The sequence below is a fragment of the Manis javanica genome, chromosome 1 (assembly GCF_040802235.1).
Source record: "Manis javanica isolate MJ-LG chromosome 1, MJ_LKY, whole genome shotgun sequence".
In the NCBI taxonomy this organism is placed as follows: Eukaryota; Metazoa; Chordata; class Mammalia; order Pholidota; family Manidae; genus Manis; species Manis javanica.
Window position 1 is genome coordinate 27863123 of NC_133156.1, and position 22373 is coordinate 27885495.

At 53.6% G+C, this 22373-nt stretch overlaps 1 protein-coding gene across 2 annotated transcripts in view; it reads left to right on the forward strand.

The window, feature by feature from the left end:
* Window positions 1-1456: 1456 nt before the first annotated feature.
* Window positions 1457-22373, forward strand: part of CAMK2A (calcium/calmodulin dependent protein kinase II alpha) — a 59924-nt gene continuing 39007 nt past the window's right edge. The window contains exons 1-2 of one of the 2 annotated variants that reach the window (XM_017642819.3): window positions 1457-1700; window positions 15919-16013. In XM_017642819.3, coding sequence (XP_017498308.1) covers window positions 1639-1700; window positions 15919-16013 — 157 coding nt within the window. In that variant the 5' untranslated portion in view covers window positions 1457-1638. The remainder of the gene's footprint in view (window positions 1701-15918; window positions 16014-22373) is intronic. The other variant, XM_017642820.3, reaches the window with a different exon arrangement.

The following is a 22373-nucleotide window of genomic DNA, read 5'->3' on the forward strand; positions in this document are numbered from 1 at the left end:
GCATGTTGAGGTGACCACTAAGGCGATCTGGGGGTTCAGAATTCGTGGACTAGGAACCCAGAGCGTTTGGATCCTGGATCCTTTTATCTGACCTGCGCTCATTGTAGGCAAGTGCTGGCTTGAGACCTCAGCCTGGTGTGCTTTGAAATGAGCTTGGGCGGGGGGAGGGTATGATATTCTAAGTCCAGGTTGGAGTGATGGGGGTGGCACAGTCCCACTTAGGACCTTCCTTTTCCTCTTCTGGAAACTAAAAAGAGGCCTAATGTTCACATACTTCCCAAAGGCCTCTGCAGTCCTTAGCCTACTCCCTCTTCACAGTCTTCCTCTGCAGTGGCAACTCTGTTCTGTTTTATAGAAAAGGAGCTGGAGGCTCAGAGAGTGGCAGTGACTTTCCCAGGGTCACACAGCTAATACATGTTAGAGCTGGCATTGAACTCAGCCCCTTAAACTCCAGTCCTTTTCCTTCTTAACCACGCAGGTATTAGGCTGAGATATTGGGGCCATAGATATGGCTGCTGCCCTGAAGGGTTGAAGTAGGTAGGAAAAGTGCCCACAATTTGGGAATGAGGATTTCAGGACAGGTCCATGGCCCTTCCCTTCCTACTGCTGCCTTTGCCTCTTTCACCTTGACTTGAAGCACAAGCAGAAACTGGGACATGAGCCCCAGGGGACCAGATTTCCATGGTCCCTCTGGGAGAATGGGGGTTGGGGGAGGTTGCAGAAGGGGTTTCAGGAACAAACCAGCTGTCATAGCTGTGAGGGCTGGGGGTGAGCCGCAGCCAGGCTGTTCTCTCCAGAATCCTGGTGTCTCCTCTGCACTTCTCCCCAAGCTGGAATGTCAATGCGATGGACAAGGTGGCAAAGAGCAGAGGGACCAAGGGCAAAATAAAGAGGCAGTGGAGAAAAATCCCAGGATACAGAAGGGGCAGAGAGACAGTTACAGAGACTATGGTCATCCACTGAGAGAGAGATCCCAATGAATTAGCCAATGTTTCCCTGTAAACCTTAGATCCCGTTGTTGCCAGGGCAACAGGGCAATACCTGTCTTTCCAGAGGAGATGAAGTTGCCAGGGTAACTGCATTCTGTCTTTCCTGGGGACCATCCTGGAATGTGGCACCCACTGGCCGTTACCATGGCAACTGTTATTTTTTGCCCCACTTAATCCCATCCTGTCTGCTACAGGGGCCCCACAGTTGGAGGTGGGGGAGGTGGGAAGAAAGAAGATCTCTTGTGGACTAAGTTTGTTCTCCTCCCCCTCGGTCCCTCACCTCCGGGGTGCTGGGTCCACTGGCCCCCAGGCCCACACATGCCTGCAGTATTGTGTTCGGTAGGGCCGGGTGTCCTGGAGCAGGTTTTGCAGTGGAAGGCAGGCAGGTGTTGGGGAGGCAGTTACCGGGGCAACGGGAACAGGGCGTTTTGGAGGTGGTTGCCATGGGGACCTGGATGCTGACGAAGGCTCGCGAGGCTGTGAGCAGCTACAGTGCCCTGCTCAGAAGCCCCGGGCTCATCAGTCAAGCCGGTTCTTGGTTTGCACTCAGCAGCACGGGCAGGCGAGTGGCCCCAGTTCCAGGAGCAGAGCAGCAGTGCCCCAGTCCTGTCCTCCAGCCCATAGCCTTGCCTGCCCACCCAGTGCCAGGATGGCCACCATCACTTGCACCCGCTTCACAGAAGAGTACCAGCTCTTCGAGGAACTGGGAAAGTAAGTTGCACCTCAGAGTCCTGGAGGGCACAGGGGGTTGGTGTCACAGGCGGGGTATTTGTACCAGCAGCGCCCCCGGTGCACACACAGGGAGGAAGGCTGCATGTGTTCGAGGGCGCCTGCATCTGCAGAGTGCCCAGAGCCGGGTATGGGCATGTTTGTGGGTACACAGATATGCCAAGGTCAGCAGGGCGAGTGTGTGTGGAGGGGAAGGGTAGATGATGCACACCGGTGCATGCACACACACACATAAGTGTACATGACCCAGGCACACACAGCTTCATAGAAACTTATGCTTAAAAAGGGATTTTCCCAGTCAGCTGAGGCCAAGGCTGCAATCCCCTGTTGAGTTTCTCTTGAGGGGGCCATCTGGCCTCAACTTGGATACTGCTGGTGACAGAGAGCTCACTGCCTCTCAGGTAGCCTTTTCTGACTTTAACCACCTGCAGTGACCGTGCAAAGGGGCCAACTTCTCCCTGTAAGCAATCCCCCTCCTCGCTCCTCTAGGAGTTGGGGCATCAGTACAGCAGGGGTTAGTGCTGATGGCTGGTGAGCCTTCCTGGCTGCTGGGCAGAGGAGGCAATCAGGCAAGTTGTGGGGCACTGCTGCTGCAGGGATTAGTGGCTTGAGGGCGCACCAGCTCTGATCCCTTAGCAAAGTTGTCCCGCCCCAAGGCTCATTTTCTGCCTCTGGTCACTGGTGTGGAGAGAGGGGTGGGAGGATTGGGGAGAGGAGAGCCCCTTGGGATAGCCCAGTGGGCTTGGAGTGTCAGGGAAACATTCTTGACTGTCCCCAGCTAGATTTGTGGAAGATCCAGGGATGGACCCATGGTAAGGGTACCGTTTGGAGATAGAGATTGCCCCGTGGGCAGAGCAGCTCCAGTGCCCTGGATGGTCCCTGCTGTTGCAGCAGGAGCATACGGGAGAGGGGCTCTGTAAGTAGGTGTGTGCTGGTGTGAGGTCTGGATGTTTGCACAGTGTGCATTTAGGTGTGTGTTGTGTGAGGACTGACTCCAGGGTATACTGAAAGGGTATGCAAGTGTTCATGTGTGGCACCAGGAGGAGGTGCTGGTGTGTAATTCCTGCATAAGGCCTGAAAATGCAAATGTGCACTGCAAGGGGGTATGTCTGCAACTGGCACAAGGGGCACCTGTGGCTGATTTGCATGAGAGTGGAGGTGTGAACATGCATCACTGTGGGTGCACATGTATGGCAGGTCAGAGCTGTATGCACATCATTGGGCAAAAGTGTATGAGGTCTGGGCATGTGCAAATATATATATATATGTGTGTAAGGATGCACTGTGGGACTTGGGCACAGTGGTGTCCCTATAAGGTCTGGGCATGTTCATCCATGTGAGGACTAGGGGGCATGCATACGGGAAGGTGTATGAGTGTGCGTGTGAGGTCTGAGTCCACAGGCTCGGTAGGAGTGTGGGTGTTGTAGACATGTGTGAGCTCATGCTGGTGTCTGCATATGTGTGGGAGTTGGGCCTGTGGCTGTGTACAAGTAGACTGCCTGCACACACACACACATACACACTCACACACCAGGCACACACCAGCTCCCTTGTACAGACACATACCCATCTGCAGATGTGTGCTCACTCTCTCCTACAGACTTCCTGTCTTGCTGAGTGTGTTTTTTGGGGGTGAGCAGCAGGAACAAAATGTTTAGGGCTGCTCTGGAGGACTGAGGCTGTCTGCCACACTTGTGCAGAGACCCTTTGTCAGCTGGGCTCGAGTGGGTACTGGAACCCAAGGATTCTCTGATCAGCTGGGAGCTGCCTTTCAGGCTTGGCTCTGGGAGGACTGCGTCACAGAGTGCAGTGAAATGGAGTTGAGATGTGACTCAGGCACTCAGAATGAAAATAAAAGTGGTATTTTGCCCCAAGAGGAGATGGATACCATGAAGACTGGGTGCTGAGGGGCTGACTTGGCAGAGAGAGCCTTTATGAGCCTTCTCAGCCCCACTGCCTGCCAGGGCACGTGGAGGGACTGGGGCAAAGGCAGGATTTCAAGGAACATGGCTGGCATGGCTATAGAAGCAACACTGAGGATGGCAGGCATGGCCAGGCTTTGTCTAATCAAGTTTAGGCCTCTTTCTTCCAGAACCATTGCTCTTAACCTTTTTTAGGTTACATATTCCTGCAGGAATCTGACAAAAGTCTAAATCGACATTCCCAGAAAATGCACAGACCTACAAAATGTTGCATGCAATGTTAGGACACCAGGAAGGCTGTGGCTGGGCCTAAGGTTAGGGATGCTTGTGCTGGAAAGGAGACGAGGCTCCGCACCTCTGATACCTGGGTTAAAAAGGCCAGGGCACATCACTGAGGAGGCAGGCCTACTCTGCATGGCGGCTTCAGCCCAAGTGCCCAGGGGGGCGGGGAGCAGTAGCAGCGGGCACAGAACATAGGCTCTGGCCCTCCCCACTCACAGCTCTGATGCCGGGCTGGCTATGACTCCTCTGCCCTCCTCCCGTAACCTGGGGATAAACAGCGGGTATGAGGATGAAACGAGATGGTGTGTGTGAGGATGTAGTGACAAGACTGGCACACAGTGGGCCTTCAATAAAGGATCCCTGCTGGGATCACCACTGCCCGCAGTCTGGGCAGGCTGAAGCAGTGGACTAGGGCCTACCACATGCCCACCTGTTGTCTGGAGTTTGTCCAGCTTGAGGCAATAGTTCCTCTTCCATCAGAAGAAGCAATAAAGGTCGCTGCAGGGCCCATCATTGCAAACAATGACCTACCCAGCCAGCGGGGACACTGCAGCCACCACCTGGAAGCTGAGCTGCTGTCCCAGGAGCCCCTTTCATATCACTGGCACAGGCAGCTGGGTCAGCCCTACAAGGGCACATGGCAGCCTTTGACCTCCTTCTTCAGGGCTGAAGTGTTCTCTCCTGGGCTGCCCAGCTAGAGACAGGGGCACTTGCCTCTCAAGGGCTTCCTCATGTCCTGTCCAGTGAGGCCTGACTTGTGACTGCAGACCTTTGAGGGGCCCAGGGTAGGGCTGCCTTTGGATGTGAGAGAAGATGCCTCTCTCCTGCCTAGTAGACAGCCAGCTTTGGGATGTGAGCTGCAGTCAGGGCCCGGGCAGGGGCTCCCAGGACCTCCTAATGCCCCTGGACAAAGCCCCAGTGCAGCACATGATTCAGAGAAGCCAGGAACTTGGTTCCAGGTCCCCTAGAGGGTTGAGGTGGAACTGTCTCTTGGAACCTGGAGACTAGCCACCTCCCTTGACCCCAATCCTTCATCCCAGAGGATGAGAGAAATGAAAGCGCAGACCCTAGGAGCACAGAAGCTTGTCCAGAGGCAGCCCGCAGCCCTGCTCCAGGGGCGGGGTGGGCCTGGGCAGTTGGGCCAGCATTCCAGGCAGGCCAGGCCTTCTCAGACCAGGGCTGGGGAAAGGGTTGTGCTCCCAGAGGTGGAGAAGGGCATCACCTCCAGTCTTTGACATTCTCTGGGCTTTGGGGCCTACTTCCGAGAGACTTAAGGAGGCAGAGAATTTTGCCTGCGGCCTGTGTAATCACCAGGCTGTTCAGAGAGAGAGGTTCCGAAGGAGATCTTACCCGAGAGAGGGCGAGGGAGAGGGAAGGGGAGAGACTGGAGAGGGAGCGCAACCCCCGATTTTCCCTCTAGAAACAGGGATCTGGAACTGACTCAGGGGCGGTGCTGGGGCAGGGGAGGGGTTCAGGGGCCAGCAAGGTTGGCAGTGGGGCAGAGAGAGCTGGCTCTGGAGCTCCGGCCCCCTTTTGCGGCTTTGTATCATGAACCAGGCTTGGGCTGGGCTGGTCCATGGGGAACACTGGGGCCCAGAGGCAGCTCCCTGCATTGAGAGGCCCAGGGGCCTGGGTGCTTAGGTTCCCCTTCGGACAGGAGCTCTAATTCCTGCAAAAATGTGTTTAGCAATCCTGCCCTCCCTTGGCCAAGCTGCAAAGAGGGTCGGTGGTGTAATATTGGAGAGGGAGAACTCCTGGGCTTCTGCTCACCATCCAAAGATGGGGATTAGCTTTTACTCTGCACATTCTCTCTCACATTACCTCTCACATTCTCAGCAATTGGGGCCGGTGAAGCACTTCTCCATCTGTTAGCTCATCTCTCAGGGGGCAGAGGGCTTACTCGTCCATCCTGCAGATGAGCATACTGAGGCTGGAGGAGGGAGAACGGCCAGCCGGGGGACTGGAGGCAGCCTGTAGACCTGTGTGCGGTTCTCTAGCACCTGCATGCGGGGAGAAGGTTGATGAGAAGGGCCACTCCTGCTGCTGCATCTGGGGAACACAGGGAAGAAGGCCCGTGGCCTTGTGGGTGAGGGAACTCTGGGCTGTCCCTTATTTTCCAATCATAAGTCTGCCTCTACTGGGCCACCTGGGTGGATCCCTGGGCCTTTGTGTACCTCAGCTTTACCATCTGTAACATGGGGATCAGATGCTGAAATGTCCCATTAGGATGCTACCTTCTTTAGCCTCCCTCTGTGAAAGGCACCCATGGGAAATTCCAGACTCACAGAATATCGAAAGTGGAAAGACCATAAACACGGTCCATTCATAGCATAGATGGCAGAGCCTACACCCGGAGAGAAACAGTTTGCCCAAGGCCACAGGGAAGAATGGTGGCAAAGCCAGGTGTGGGCCCAGAGGCCAAGGACAGGGAGCTGTGGGGCAGGTCCTCAGTGAGGAGGTAGTGGGGATGGGAGGGGACAGCCTTTCCTCCCCACCGTGGCATCAGAGCGGCAGGTCCGCACATGTTCTGGTGCATGCCGCAGCCCTCCACCCCTGCGCCTCTGCCCCCACACAGGCTGAGGCGCACGACACTACTGAGCCTCCCCCTGCCCGCCTGCCTCCCCGCACAAGCACACAATGACACTGTTGCCAGCACCCCTGCAGTTGGCGCCCCAGCCTTTTTGGTGGGTGAGGGCAGAGCCTTGGAAGGCAGTGCCTGCAGCCTGTTGCTGGTGCGTGTATACACACACTCACACACACACATGCTCACGGGCATGTGGACAATCTCACACACGCCAGCTCTAACAGGACATGGAGAGCAAGTCTACCTCCTGTGCAGGGAGAGCAAGACGATGCTGGCTGGGCTTCTGGGCCTGCTCTCTCTCAATCTCTGTTTCTCTCTCCATCTCTCTCGGCCCTCCCCCTTCCTCCTTTCTCTGTGTCTCTGTCTCTCCCCTGCCCTCTCGGTGTGCAGGTCCCCTTGCCACAGGCCACCTCCCTTGCATGCATGCTGCTCATGGCACATTCTCCTTGGGAAGTCTCCCACCCCAGGCAGCCCAGGGCAGCCCCTCAAGCATGTCCCAACCTGCTGCAGCCCAGCCCATTCACTCTAGTTCCCCAAGGGGCCTGGCTGCCTGCTAAAGCATCAGATGGAGCTATGAGGATAGTGGGATTTTCTGTGCTGGAGAAGGTTCAAGGACTTGGTGTCCTGGGTCATGTAAAAGGAGGAACATGTCTGTGACTCTTGCATCCATTCAACAAGTATTTCCTGAGCACGTACTCTGCTCCCTGCTGCAGGCTGAGCCCAGCAGATACCACATGTGAGACTTACACAGTCTCTGCCCCTGTGGTGCTCACCATCTAGTGGGGAGCAGACATTAATTAAATCATTTCAGAAATTATTTTTAAAATGCAATGAGATAAGGGCTGTGAACACAAACATGGATTATGAGCTGCAGAGAACTGTCAACTAGTGGGAATGAGGGCAGTATCAGGGAAGGCCTCTCTGAGGAGGTGACACTGGGAAGCTGGAGGATGTATAAGAGCTTATCAGAGGGAAGAGGGTGGAAGGGTGTTCCTCAGAGTGGGAACAGCACAGGCAAAGGCTCTGAGGAGTGTATTTTGATGAAGCATGTCAGCCCTGGGGGACTGGGAGTCCCACTCTTCTTAGGCCTACCCCACCTGCTCCTTGCTTTTGGATGCCTGAGGTCTAGAAGGAAAATTAAAAACCTCTAGATAGTCTAGGAGATGGAAGCCAGGCAAGGTGGTGAAGGTCTGGGAGCCAAATCAAGTGAGAGAGAGCTGAGGAGCTGTGGGACTTTAGTAGGAAGAAGAGACCTCTTGGGATGTGTGTCCTGCCCCTCACCTCTGCAGGGCTGTCCTGGGGCCTCAGACCAGAGAGCAGACAGGCCAAATGTGTAGAATACATGGGAGTGGATTTAAGCTCAACATAAAGAAGAACTTTTTGATGGTATAAACTGCTCTTCCGTCCCCAAGACGGACACCAGCTCAGGAGACAGCCAGCTCTTTGGTAGCAGAGAGATGCACATTCACAGCCCTCGCCTCACTCCCGTGCTGCCATCTCCCTCCTGCCCTGTGTCTCTGTCTTCACCCAGTGAGACGCTTTGCTGCAAGCACAGAGTGGGAAATAGTTTAGGGGTCAGAATACCACTGGTCCCACTCAGAATGCCTGGGTGAGGAGTACTCCCTTGTCTTACAGGTGGGGAACAAAGGCCTAGAGAGGCCAGGGCCTTGGCTGAGGTCATACATGGGCATTAGGCACTGCAGGCTCTTTCCAGTCCAGTGCTGGGCTCTCTCACTCTCACCCCTTGGAGCCTCTCTCTAGCCTCTGAAAGCCTCTGGGCTCTGCTGGTAGAGGCAGCAGGGCCAGGAGGCCTTCTGAAGCTCGGGAGAAAGCAACCCTTCAGCACCTCCCCTGCTCGGCCTGTTCTGATCCTGTCTCCAAGCTCTGTGAATATTTTTCTATTTTCTTTTTTGTAACCCATTCAAAAACACCCATGCACAGCCCAAACAAGGAATATGTTGGGACTTCTGTTGGTTCAGTGTTTCCTGCAGCAAACAGAATCTTCCGGTTCCCAGACCTTCTGTGTCCCCCACAAGACTTCTGCTGGGTTGGCGCCGGGCAGGCCTGTGGGGTGCAGGACAACTCAGAGACACAGCGTCCCTGCAGGATCTTCTGGAGTCCGGGAGTGGGCAGCTGCCCCAGGGGTGGGAGGGGAGGAGCTGTGCTGTTTCAGTAACAGGTCCTAGGATTTTCCAGCTCTAAGAGGTTGCAGTTTGTGGAGTGCTGGCACAGCTGCTGCAGTGAGCTGGGGAGAAAAAGGAAAAAAACAAGCAAAGTGGGTCCTGAGCCTCCAGCTGCTATTTCCTCTGATCTATTTGCCTTTTGGGGATCTGAATAGCTGTGCTTTGTTATTTGTTGTAAAAAAGGATGTGACTGCTTAGAAAGAAATAGACGGGACTTAAAAATGATGGATCAGCTGTTGATTTCACAGATGGGTAAAGTAAGGCCCCAAAAGGTGAAGGGATTTGTTTAAAGGATGCGAAAATGGGTCTTATGGAAACAGGATATTCCTTTTGTTTCTGAATAAATCTGACTTCAGCTTTTTAGCCATTTTGGAAATTTAGAACTTTTTCTAGATTTCTCGGAGACTCCCCAATGAGCCACAGCCACTCTCCCCAGAAAAAAGTGCACACTTACTCCAACTCAGATTGCTGCATATTATTTTCCACAGATCCTTCTACCCTGAAGCCCATGTGTGGACCCCAAATTAGGGCCCCCTGGATCTCAGAGTATGGGTCATGGGAAAGAGCAGTGGATGATGAGTCAGGAGTCTGAGGTTCAAAGTCTTGGCCTCAGTGTCTTCATCTGTAGGATGGGGAGAGGGAGGGCCTCAGGGTAAGGTATCGCTGGGCCCACCAGCTTCTGAGGCAGCTGCATGGGGCCCACACTCTGGCCTCTTGGATGGAGCTGCTTTGGTGGCCAGCAGCTTTGTCATTTCCCCCAGACATCCCAACCCCTTCTGCTCTGGGTCCCAAGCCCCAGACCTTGCTCCGGGCTGAGTGCTCAGAGTGGCCAGCACGGGCTGTGACTTCCTGGCCACCGAGAGGTTTTAGATGCTGATCCTCTCACAGGGGCTGTCTGCACCTGGCCAGGAACTTTCTGAAATCACCCAGCTCATCTCAGAGAGGTAGCGTACTTAGGAATCTTACCTGAGAGTGGGGAGACTCCTGGGAAGATGACTTTGATTATGAGGGACTGTCCTGTAGCATCCAGGCAAAACGGTGAGTAGCTAGAAATTTGGGACTAGAATTCTGAATGGAAGAAGGGCTCTCTAGAAGCAGATATCAATCTTGGGTGACTGTCAGTAGCTTTCACTATTTAGGGAGAGAGGGGTCACAGAATCCTTTGTGAAGCTGATGAAAATATGTATAATCTCCCCAGAACAATGCCCAGACCTATTTTAATGGTTTTATTTAAATTTTAGGTGTGTTCATGAACTCCCAGAGCCTCTTCAGAGATCCCAGTGCATGTCCCAGGTAGAGGGGACGGAGGGGGACTTGGTAAGAGACCGGGTAGAAAATGGGGGTGAGGCACAGATGTTGGATGGAAGATGAGAAAGTGAAAGCACCATCAGCAAAGGGGGGTTGCTAGGGAGGGGGAGCCCCCAGAAACTAAAGAGATCATGGGCCTGGAAGCTGGGTGCTCTGTGGGTCCCAGTGCCACCACGGCAGGCGGATCAGGCCCGATGGGGTCTGCAGGGGTGGGGGAGCAGTGGGTGGGCAGGCCTGGCACAGCTTTTCTTCCAGGGAGCCCGGGGGTGGGAACCAGATTGCAGTGGGTTCATGGAGCGGGGGAGGTGGGAAGAGGAGGCGGCGGATGTTGGACACTCGTTCTGGGAGTTTGGCAGCAAAGAAGGGAGGAAGGAAGTGGCCCAGGCTGCTAGGTCGAGAGAAAGGTTCTTGGTTTCTAATATTTTTAAATTTGAGGGGGAAGATGGGAAGATGGTTGTTCCAGAATAAGAAGACCTGGGTGTGTTTGCAGAAGTGGCCAGTGGAGGGAAGACCTCATGGATTGTTAGGGCCCCTGACCCTCAGACCTCCAAGTAGTCCGGAGTGGAGGGGGGCCTCAGTAACTATACTGTCTCCAGCAGGCCCCCAGAAACAGTGCTTCTGTCTGCTGATACCATGGCACGCCCTGGGCTCTGGGCCAGTCAGGGTCAAGGTGGGAAGATCCTTTAGAGGAATGGGCAGTGACCAGTCTAGGTAGCAGGGGCCACTTCCCATAGCAGAGACCTCTCGCAAACTGCCTAGGAGGGAGTGGGGCTTTGGCTCCTCATCTCCAGTTTTCAAATGGGGAAACAGGCCCTGAAGGATAAACAGGCTGGCAGCCAAGCTGGGTGAGGACCCGGGCCTTTTGACTGTTCATCTAATGCTTCCGAGCTGCACCGGCTTCCATGACTTCCCAGCATTTGTGATGTCTCAGGCCACTCAGAGCCCTGTGGGCTGGCAGCCAGCAGTTCCCAGGACACCATGCCTGCCAGGCATCCAGAAAGCAATTTCCCAGTGCAAATCTTGTTTTTCATGGCCCATTAGCACATTGCTGCATTCTCAGCCACGCTGGACCCACTGTGCCCTCTCTGTCTCTCTGCCTGGGAGCTGAGTGTGGCCACCCTGACTGCTCACACCCATGCCCTGGGGAGCAGCCCCTTCTCCTCACAGTGGTCCCCCTGTTTCTTCCCCGAGGTTGGCAGACAAGGTCCTTTTTGTTTCCAATGCCTCCAGCTCTCCTCACCACTTCATAGATAATGATGCCTGTACAAGGCATTGTTTCTTGAGCATTTACTATACTCCAGGGATTGTGCTAAGCCCATTGCATACCTTATTATCTCACTGAATCCTTCAAACAACTGCACAGGGTGAGCATTGTTCTTTTCTGTATTTTATAGGGGAGGAAACAGGCTTCCAGAGGTTAAGGAACTTGCTAGTAAGCGGCTGGATGCAATTTGGTGTGGCTCAGGAGTGCCTGTTCTTATCCACATAGAACTTCACTATCCAGTGGGGTGGTCCCTAGCCACAGATAGATATTTAAATTAAATAACATAAAAAATTCAGTTCTTCAGTCTACTAGCCACATTTCAAGTGCTCTATGACGATTTGAGGCTAGCTGCTGCCATATGGGACAACACAGACCCCTGCCCAAGACCTCCCAGTGGGGTTGAGATCTGAGATACCAACTTCCAGCATTTGTCTCACACATACCCCCCACCCTGCCCATATCCAGAGCCCTCTTGCTAACACACTTCACACCCAGGGTGATTCACGTGTGCCTGTCCTGCCCAGAGGCTCATGGCATCACATAGAAGGGCACCAACTGGGCTGACCACACACAGCTGTGGGCAGGCATGCCACCGTGACCCTTTTGCACCCAGAAATGCTTTCACAGGTCCCCCCTGGACCCATCCACAGACATCCACCACCCACCCAGGGCCCTTACATTCAGGCCTCACCCCTTCCTCTCAGGATCCCAGGTCACTGCCTCCCGCCCTGCCCTCCCTACCTGGGTCTCCTCCCCTCTCCTTCCCTGTCCTGCTCCCAAGCTCCTGCCTATCCACCTGCTGGCCTGCAGCTCAGCTCAGGGCCACAGACAGAGTGACCTGGCTCTTTTTGCCAAGGCTGCTCAGGCATGATCTCATGCTCATACAGGACAAGAATACAGAAATATGCCTTTTTAAACAGGAAGTTAGGGCTGCAGGCTTGTGGCCCCTACTCTTATTTTTGGTGCAGATTCTCCTCTCCATGATCCCCAGCACCATGGCAGGCAAGAAAGAGCCTTCCCTGACCTTGAGGCTGTACACGTAGAATGAGAGCTTCCCTGGCCCAGGCCACTGCCTCACCGCATTCAATACTCTAAGTGCCTGGAGCCATGCTGGCATTTTGCACTTTACCTCATCTAATTTCCCCTAGAAATCCAAGGGACAGATGCTTTCATTGGCCCTGTTTTTACAGGATAAAACAGAGAGGTGAAGTGCTGGGTTCAGTACCACACAGTTGGGGGTGAGTCACGCTCAGACCACGGAGCCCAGAGGCCCTCTTGAGAGTCATACTCCTCTGCCTTTGGTGGGGCCAGAAGGGTGTAGGTGCCTTGGACTCTCCTCACAGCCTCACTGGGAATGTGCTTGCTCACTTGACACCTCAGTTTCCTGATTTGTGAAATGGAGGATCATAATTCCAACTTCGCAGGGTTCCTGTGAAAGCCAATAAGTAGCTTACTGGTGAATATGCATTTGAAGGGAGGATGACTTCTGGGTGGAAGGTGGGTGCCCTTTAGATCAGTAGCTCTGACCTGCTTTTGCTGAACTGCTCGCTCTGAGCATAAAGCTATGCATCCTTACCCCAGAAAAAATGCACATACCTCTGCTCAGAGGCAAAGGCTATCCTTCAAGGGGTGTAGGCTTCCCCACCCATGTTAGAACCTAGTTAGAGAGTCTGGGATTCACACAAAAGCCTGGTGCTGTGTTCCGAGGAGTAAGTTCTCTTGCTTCTACAGAGCGGCTCTCAGGTCTCCTCATGCTCCTGGGGCAGAGCCCAGGCTCCTGGGGCTCACTGAGCCTCCCTGCAGAGCCCCACGTGACACACTGTCAGGCCCCCAAGCAGGACAGCCCAGCTGGCTGGGGCCAATCATCTGGATAGCATGTTAAATGAAAATACAGATTCCCTGGACACCCACCCAGAGGTTCGGGTTTAGTAGATCTGGGCAGGGTCTTGGAATATGTATTTTTAAAAGATCCCCAGGAGATTTCTGAAGCAGCCAGTTTGATAACCACTAATCTAAGAGCTTTGCCTAGAATGGAGTTTTGCTTCTCTAGTGGAGAAATAATATCCACTCCTTCCTCTCTCTGCCCTTACTGCCTCCTCTCTCCAGCCCTCCATCCTGCCATTCCGTATTAAATGAACCCCAGCTCTGGACAAAGCATGTGCTGGATGCTATTGAGAGAACCAAGACCCAGCCCCTGCACTTAGGAGCTTATGGCCTCTTTTGTGCTCTTCCTGCATTGAGTTCTCAGAAACTTCCCTAGAAGTGGCCACTTTAAACATTCTTTCCCCTGGGGCCTTTGAGAATCATGGCCTCCAGCTGGACGGGGACCTGAAGTTCTTCTGGTAGGGTGAGCACCTTTGAGAGCCCAGTGACGCCCTACAGCCTTCAGAAGCTGTTCCTAATCCTAACGCGCCTGATGGAAAATCCTCTCCCTGGTCTGGTTCAGGCCCCCTCACTATTGAAGAAATCCACTTTTTGTCCCTGCAAGTAACATTTATGGAGGCCCTGCTGGCCACAGACCTGGGACACCAGGCACAGGGGCATAGAAAGAAAAGGTGAAGTCTTGGCCCTCAGAACTCACTGTTGGGGTGGGAGAGCCAAGCAGAATGAGCAAGCGCAAACCTGGGCTGGTTGGGCAGGTGCACAGCACCCTGGGAGCAGAGACAAGGGGCCTGGAGCTAGAGGTTTCTCAGGGAGGGTGACCTGGGTCTTGCTGCTTTCCTCCAGATCAAGGACAGCAGAGGTGCACAGTCCAGGAAGTCCACTGCTGGGCGGACGATCCGCTTACCCATGAATTCTGGCCTTCTCCTGCTTTCCTATGAGGCCCTATTTCCTGGTCTCTTGCCCCTCCTCATTCTTTTTTCCTCTTCCTTCTCCCCCGTTTCCCCCCTTCTCTCTTCATGCTGCCCAGACATGAAGTCCATGACAAAGTGCCTTGAGGTGTATGCAGAGTGGATATCTGTGCCAGCCTGCAGGCTTCCTAAGTGCCTGCCAGCATCCTCCCCTGCTCCCACCAGCCACCTCTTTGTGGCTTGGACCTGTCTGTATACTTAGAAGTGGGGATCAAAATTTGGAGGGTGTGACAGGGTGTGGCCACATCAGGAACCTAGACATGCAGGCCAGGAAGTGGCAGGCTCACTTGGTAGGCGAGAAGCCAAAAGCCTGGGAATGCAAATATCTGAGTTCTGGATGCACACAGTCTGAACTGTGTGACCTTGAGCTCCACTCCAGACTTAGGGAATCAGAATCTCCACTTTAATAAGATACCCAGGTGATTCCTACACACATCAAAATTAGCCTGTGGTTAGGACAGGAATGCTCGTGATGGGGCTTCTTCTGTGATGTGAAGGGGTTGGGCCAGATTAACTTTGTGGTAGGGGCTACAGCATGGTGCCTAGATGCCAGATCTAGCCCTCAAACTAGTTTTGTTTGGCCCACTACTATGTTTAAAATTTGGGGGGAATAAGTTTCCAGTGTTTAAAAATTGGGAAATTTCATATAAATATCCAGGCTTCTGGCTTTTCTTGAAAAACTGAATAGTTTGGGAAATGGACTGCATGCCACATGGCCCCATGATCCGGCAAGCATGGAGACTCACAGCCTGTGCCCCAAATGCTCTTCCAACTGCAGACACTTTGAAGATCAATCCCAGTAGCTTCTTTGAACATGTGAAAAGATGCTCAGCTTCACTTTTAATGTGAGAATAACAAAGCAAATCTATACCAAGTCACTATTTTCCACCTGCCTCACTAGCAAAGATAAGAAAGTTTGATAAGCCACTGTCTCAACAAGGGCAGAGGAAGGTGGCCCCTCATATGCCGGGGGAAGGCAAGTTGATACAGTCTAAGATGAACACACTGCCAGAGTTGCCAAACAACACCTACCCTTTGACCAATCAATACCCATTCTGGAAGTTTATCCATAGACATTTGACACAGAGGAGACATAATTCTAATCCACACATAGAAGATCAGTTTGTGCAGCACTGTTTGTAATAGCTATAACCTAATGGTCTAACCTAATGGTCCATCAATAGGGGACTGGCTAGGTAATTATAGGACAGCCACAAGATTAAATAGTTAGGGGTGCTTTATGTTACAACATGGAAGGAGGATCTCCAAAATACCCACTGAATAAAGGAGAGTGCAGAACACCATTCAAGGTCAGGCACCCTTTGTGTAGAGGAGAGTATCTGTGCAGAGATGCTCAAGGGCCTGTAATACTGGCTGTCTCTGGGGAGGGGACCTTGGAAACTGGCGTACAGGGAGGGAGACTTTTCACTATCTATACTTTTGTATCTTTCGACCTTTGAACCAGTGTGTCACACTGTCACTGTGTTACCTACTTGAAGAAAATACTAAAAACTTTCAGGGACTTGAAGCCTATGATCTAACACTACACGATTCAGGTGTTTTACCATCTGGTGAGCCTAATTCATTGGGACTTGGGAAGGCTCATCTCTTGTGAGAAGCTACCAGTGGCCCTTCTGGGTTTCTGGTCCTGCTCTGCCCCTGAGTTGAGCTGCAGTGGTTTCTGGGGCTCAAGCAGCCCTGAAGGAGGGCTCCCTACCTAGCTTCGTGTGGCTGCATGGACTTGGGCAGCTCCTGCTGATGCAGCCCTCGGGCTTCCCCTGCCTTCACCCTCTCTGTCTTCCTAGGGGAGCCTTCTCGGTGGTACGCAGGTGCGTGAAGGTGCTGGCTGGCCAGGAGTATGCTGCCAAGATCATCAACACCAAGAAGCTGTCTGCAAGAGGTAAGTGGTGGATCCACACCCTGCCCACCCTCTGGGGCTCTCCTTACCCTCCACCCTCCCTCTACCCCTTGGGCCAGAAGCAGGATGTGGGTCTATCCCCTGGTTGGTGCTGCTGGTGGTGGGGGGGGCTCTTCTTGCTGTGGGCATTTTGACAACAGAGCTCTCCTCCTTCCTTCCTTCCTTGGGGGATGTAGGCTGGAGGCCGCAGACTTCCCTACAGGCCAGGCTCTCTGTCCCTGCACCCAGAGGAGGGCTGATGGGCTGGAGGGACTTCCTTCCCCAACTCCTCCGCACATATCTGCTCTCACCTCCATGTGTCTGCGCCCACCACTCCCTCTGCCTGGGTGCCGTCACCTGGCTCCTTACAACACTGGCTCTTTCTAGACCTTCAGGTCTCAGCTCAAAGTCACATCCTTAGAGAGGCTTCCCTAACCCTCAAATCTGGGGGTCCTATTTTATATCTCTCATTACTGTTTACTTTCTTTGTGGCTTTACCCTAACTAGACTTAGCCCATCCAGTGGCTTGCTTCCTTGTCTGACATCCACCCTCCCTCTTGACTGTAAGCTCCAAGATGGTGGGGATGGGTCTCATCTCTGTTGTATGCCAGTACCCAGGGCTTCACACAGTGGTGCACCTGAAGTGCTCACCAGTGGCCAGGGAACTCCAGGGGCACTCTGAGTCAAATACGCCAGTCCACTGTGATTCCTAAATACTCCCCAGGGGACAATAACACCTGCCTCACACTGGAATCCCCTAGGGAGCTCAGACACTACTGATGCCTGGGCCCCACCCCCAGAGGCTGTGATTTAATTAATATGGGGTGTGGCCTGGGTTTTGGAAGAGATCCCCAGGTAATGCTGATTTGGAAGTGGTCCTAGACCAGCACCCTCCTCACCACCAGGAGATAGAAACACAAGTTCTTGATTCCAGACTTAAGGAAGCAGAACCTGCCGAGGAAGACACCTGGGCGATTCTTGTGGACATTAAAACTTGGGAAACCTGCCCAGGAGCCTTGCTTCTTGCCCTTAGCATGTGCTTAGGGTGGTAATGGAGGTGATCACAGTTGGTGTGTTGGGAAAGGTTATCTTCAAAGGTCCAATCCCTGCCCTGAACAGTGTCTAAGCTGCCCTGGGGCCCGCTGGGGGTGGAGGGAACTCAATTGGTTGAGGCAGGTGCAGGTGCGGGCTATGCAGCCCGTGACCTGTGCAGTGTGACAGGAGTTGTGTGAGGGGCTGGCACAGTGTCCAGGTGTTTGCCTGGCCTCAGCAGCAGCCATGTCCGGGCCCAGGGCCCAGCAGGTATGGGGCTCATGGAGGCTGATCTAGGATGTTCACACTGTCCCCCACTGGCCTCCCAGCAGGCCCTGTGTTGGACTGTGTGTTGCTGCCTTTCATCTCTCTGGCTTAGTGGTGCTGGGAGCCCAGCACTTTCTCCTGATTACTGAACTCCCCCCAGGCAGGCCGGTGTCCTCCAGGCAGAGGAGGCAGGGGGCCCAGGGGGTCTCTGAAGGCCCAGGGCCCGTGATGGCACAGTGAGCATGGAAGTTGGTGTGGAAGGACAAGACCCATGGAGGGTCTGGAGCTAGAGACTAGAGCAGGGGGCCTGGGCAGGCAGGAAGACTGGCAGGACATGAGTGCTGCCTCATGTCCAAATGTGGGGCCTCGCCTTGCTGTGGCTGAGTGGCAGTCTGACACTCCCTCTGTGCTTTGTGATCAAAGAAGATGCCCCAATCCCTGAGACACAGTGGGGACAGGACTAGAGCCACAACTTGGGGTGACAGGTTGAGGTTGGCCCCAAATGAGGGAGGTCAGGGACCAAGGTCCTCCCTGGCTGGGGGGGATCTCGGGCCTGTTGACCATACTCTCAGAGCCCCATCTACACACACACATACACATACACATGCACACACACACCTGCACACACAGACAGAAGGAACAGATGTGTACGGGAGAGAATGGCAGAGCATTGCCTCTTTTGCGGAAGGTGACTAAGCATTCCTGGGGCAGTGCAGACTGTGGGCTATGCCAGGCAGCCGCCACCAAGCCCCCTCTCTGGCAGTTTGCTGAGCCTCTGGCTTCCTGCGAGTGAGGCGGCCCAGGCCCAGGTGCGTGCAGAGGGTGAGAGCTGGGAGGCTCTCCAGGGAGCCTTCCCACAGGAGTCTGCCAGGTGCCCAGCTCCTCTCCCAGCAGGAGGGTGGGGGACAGAGCTGCTTTGAGCAGGGTTCTTGTTTGCCACTCACGGTGCCTGGGGTGGGCAACTCTGGGTGGCGGCTGTGCCCACCGCCGGCTGGCTGCCCCATAGGGAGCTGCACTTCTCTTCCCCAACCGGGCCAGCCCCTTCTGTCCAGTGGTTCCCAAACCCGCGTGATAGTTTTTGTATATATTTTTAAACTAGTCTTTTGAATAAAATGCCCATAGTATAAACAAATCCAAGAAGCCATAAAGACATGAAATGGAATGTAAACATTTTGCTGGTCCAACCCCTGCCACATCCCCTCAGGAACCTTTAAAAAAAATGCAGCTGCTCTAGGTACCCCCCGCCCCGCCCTCGCCCCCACAGAGTTTAATTCATTAGGTGAGGATGAGGCTCCAGCCCTGAGAGACTCCCGGCAGGCAGCGGTGATGAGAGCTGTGCATGCTCAGTGCCAACGCCCTGCTAGGGTATGGTTCCCAGCCACAGGCTTACCACAGCACACACGGAAAGAAGTCGTTCACATTTTAGGGTACGCTGGCGCATGGATGCAGCTGGTGCAGCCAGAGGTGACTACCGGAGCCAAGACCTCCCTATGCCCTGCTGCCCACCAGCGCGCAGAGGAGTCATTTCCTTGCTTCCTGGCGACTGGTCCCAGGACACTGGCTGGGCAGCCGGTGTGAGCTCCTTTAGGCTTCAGGTGCACAAGAGAGAGTCCGAGAGGAGGCCGTAAGACACATTTCTCCAGTCTTCCTCATCTTCCTCCCACCCCTGCCTGGCACTCTTGGTCCTGAGGATTATTTCTCCAACCTCCCAGGATCAGGAGCCCTGTGGAGGCCCTATGGAGGAAGGGGGCATTTCCTGTGCCAAGACTGTTTTCCCCCCTGCTTCCTGTGCCTTGGCCAGAATCCCGCTCCCTGCCTGCTGGAGCCGACCCACTCTGCAGGCAGAGGCCCCAGGCTGCCTGATTGCAGATTCCCCCTGCTCTGCTCTGTCTCACTCCGCTCCGCTGGCACTGTTTGGTCCCAGGAACCTCATCCCAGAGTTCCCACTACCCACACCTGCAGAGCTCTGGACAGGGCCAGCCTCCTTAACCTCAACACCCTGGAAGCCTGCCCCCCAGGGAGGGAGGGAGAAGGTTTACAAAATACCGTAGTGGGCCCTGGGGCCAACCCTTCCAGGTACCCAGGCAGGAGGCTGCAGGCTAGCTTCCCTCAAACCTCTCACCACGGTGGGACTCTACTGAGCTAGATGGACTGATTTGTCAATTTATTGATTATGAGAATGGGAGGCAATATAGTAGAGAAATTATAAACACGGGCTGAAATCCCAGCCCTTCTTAGCTGTGGGAGCTTGGACAAGCTGCTTAGCAGCTCTAGGCCCTGGCAACACAGCAGTGACTGACAGTGTCTTGCTTTCATTGCATTTGTTTTCCGGGAAGGAAGCTGAAAAGAACATTAAACACCCAACTAAGCTAGGTAATTTCAGGTAGCAAGAGTGTTAGAAAGAAAATAAGACAGAGTAATGGGAAGATGATGGGGCAGGAAGGATACTCAGAAAAGGCAGCTGGGGGAGCTCTCTGAGGTGACACTGTGACCTGCCTGAGAAGGAGGCAGCCATAAGAAGACCCAGGAGAAGAGCATTCCAGGCAGAGGGCACAACAAGTGCAAAGGTCCTGAGGCGGGAAGGGATTGGGTATGCCTGAAGCTGGAAAGGAGGCCAGCGTGGCTGAATTCCAAGGCCAAGATGAGGCAGGACGCAGCAAGGTCTGGGTCTTGCTGGCTGTGGTGAGGACTTTGGATTGTATTATAAGTACACTGGGAAGCTGTTGGAGAGTTTGAAGCCAGGGAGTGACAGGATCTAATTTATATTTTAGTAAGGGGTCTGTGGCTGCTGAGGACTTTTGGCTGGGGTGGGGGTAGGGAGGACCATCCTGGAGTGGTTCCTCAGAGCTCTGAGTTCTAATAAGGCTTGACTACACTGATGAGAGATCTTGATAAAGGGATTGCTCCTTTATCACTGGGCCTCAGTTTCCCAATCTGCATAGCCTTAGGTCAAACACAGCCTCAGAGGTCCCTCCATTTCTCGAGGTTTTCTGTAGATTAGCAAAGGAAAACATTTCAGAGTTACAAAAATTACTGTATAATGTATATGTTTACATTCAACAAATTAATGCTTTTAGCACTGAAAGTGGCATTGCAGTGTAATTGTACTATGCACAGGATGATTATAAGATTTATAAAAACAATTAGCTCCTAGCATTTCCAGCAGTGAGGTCTGATAACCAGGCATAAGTTTGAAGCTGTGTGACCAACATATTCTTCTTTCGATCTTATCAGTGTAACTCTGCTCCTGAAGGTCCCCAGTCTGCCTCTGTTAGGCCCCATTTTGACCTGTCTGATTTCTGGTTTTGCCAGGGTTGGGTGGGGTGAGGGACAAAGTGTGGAACCAGGGGAAGGCCCAGCCTTCCTTAGCCTACTGGGGACCCTTGGCCAGCCCTGGATGGGGATCCCCCTCCTGTGCCCAGGAATGGACCTCCCCCTACCATGAAGGATATGGAAGGAGGCAGTAGGGGAGGGGGAACCTGCGTGATACCCCCCAACCAGGGCTAGCCTGCAGCCTGCCTTCAGCTGGGGAGTTGAGCTTATACTCTATGAAAACAGGTTTGGACTTAATTGTTTTACAGATGGAAAAGCCACATTTCAGTATTGATCTTGGCTTCTGTAGCACTTGGAGGATAGCGAGTGATTGCTCTAATGGAGGGTGCTGGGGTCAGGGGTGCTAGCTGCCTGGAGACCAGGGCTGGCACTTTCTCTGTCCTCAGCACCCTCCCTGACATCTGTCTGCTCTGGAGGGGCCTTTCAGGGACCAGGGTTCTAGTCTAGGCTCTGCGTCTGAGTGTCTGTGTGAGTTCCCTCCTCTGGGCCTTGATTTCCCCATCTGGGAATTGGGGACAGGTGGAGGTGGTGGTGATAAGTCAGGGTGTGGATAACAGTACAGCATGGGGTTTTAAAGCTCACCCCTGGATTCTGACTGCCTGGTACAAAGGGTGGCTCCCCTGCTCACCACAGGTACTTAACCTCTCTGAACCTCTGTTTCCTCCTCTGTAAAGCCGGAACAGTGAGAGCACCTCCCTTGAAAGGTTGTTATGAGGACTTGAAATGCATATAACGTCCTCTGCATAGTGCCTGGCATATAGTGAATAGTCTACATTTGCTACCGGGTCCTTTTTTACTGTTTTGTTTTTTAAATTAAGGTATTAACTACCAAATTGTGAGAGAAGCACCAAAAAAGGAATTGAGAAACACATCTAATGGGGACAGTGATATCCACAGCCCCAGGGGGTTGGGAGGACTTCATGGGGTCCTGGGTGCGATCATTCCCAGCAGCCTCGGAGTCAGAGACCAGGCCTCTCTTCCAAGGCCTCCCAAGGTGGGCAGGGAGATTCCAGGGATGTGGATAAAAGTCCTGGGAAGCAGGTCTGAGAGTTCTGGGTAAGCCCCAAGACTGCCACATACCCTGCAGATTCTTTGGGGTTCTCTGTGTCTCTATAAGGAAGGTGGCTTCTGCAAATTAATACAGCTCTTCTACAGAGAATAGCCACTCCCTTAGAAAGCTTCATTCATTCAATCATTTGATGTTACATTCAGTTTTGTGGGGCTTTTATTGAGCACCTACTATGTGCCAAACATTTGGGTAGGTGAGTCTAACAAAGATCAAGTCCTTACCCTCAAGGACAAAGATGTCCATGAGACAGAGTGAGATATGCTGCTCAGAGGCCCTGAGAGCACACAGGAGGCGCCCCTACTGGCCTCGCAGTCAGTCACCCACCAGGAGACGGTGACGTCTGAGGATGGGTAGGCATGAATGATAGCCAGTGAAGGAGGGGGGAGGTTGAGAGGGTTGAGAGGGAGCGTTACACACTGAAAGAAGTGTGTGTGTGAACGCCCCAGTGTGAGAGGGCTGAACAGGGTTTGAATGGAGAAAGGAAATTCCGCAGTTCTACCCGGCTGGAGGAGCAGGGCTGCAGCAGGGACAGCAGGCGCCTGACCTGGCAGGACGGGGGGTGGTCCAGCTCCATGGAGCTTGGGTTTTATATAGGAAGGTGCTCAGGGACACCCCCTCATTTGAAAGCCCTGGAAACTGAGGCCCAGAGAGAGGAAGAAGCT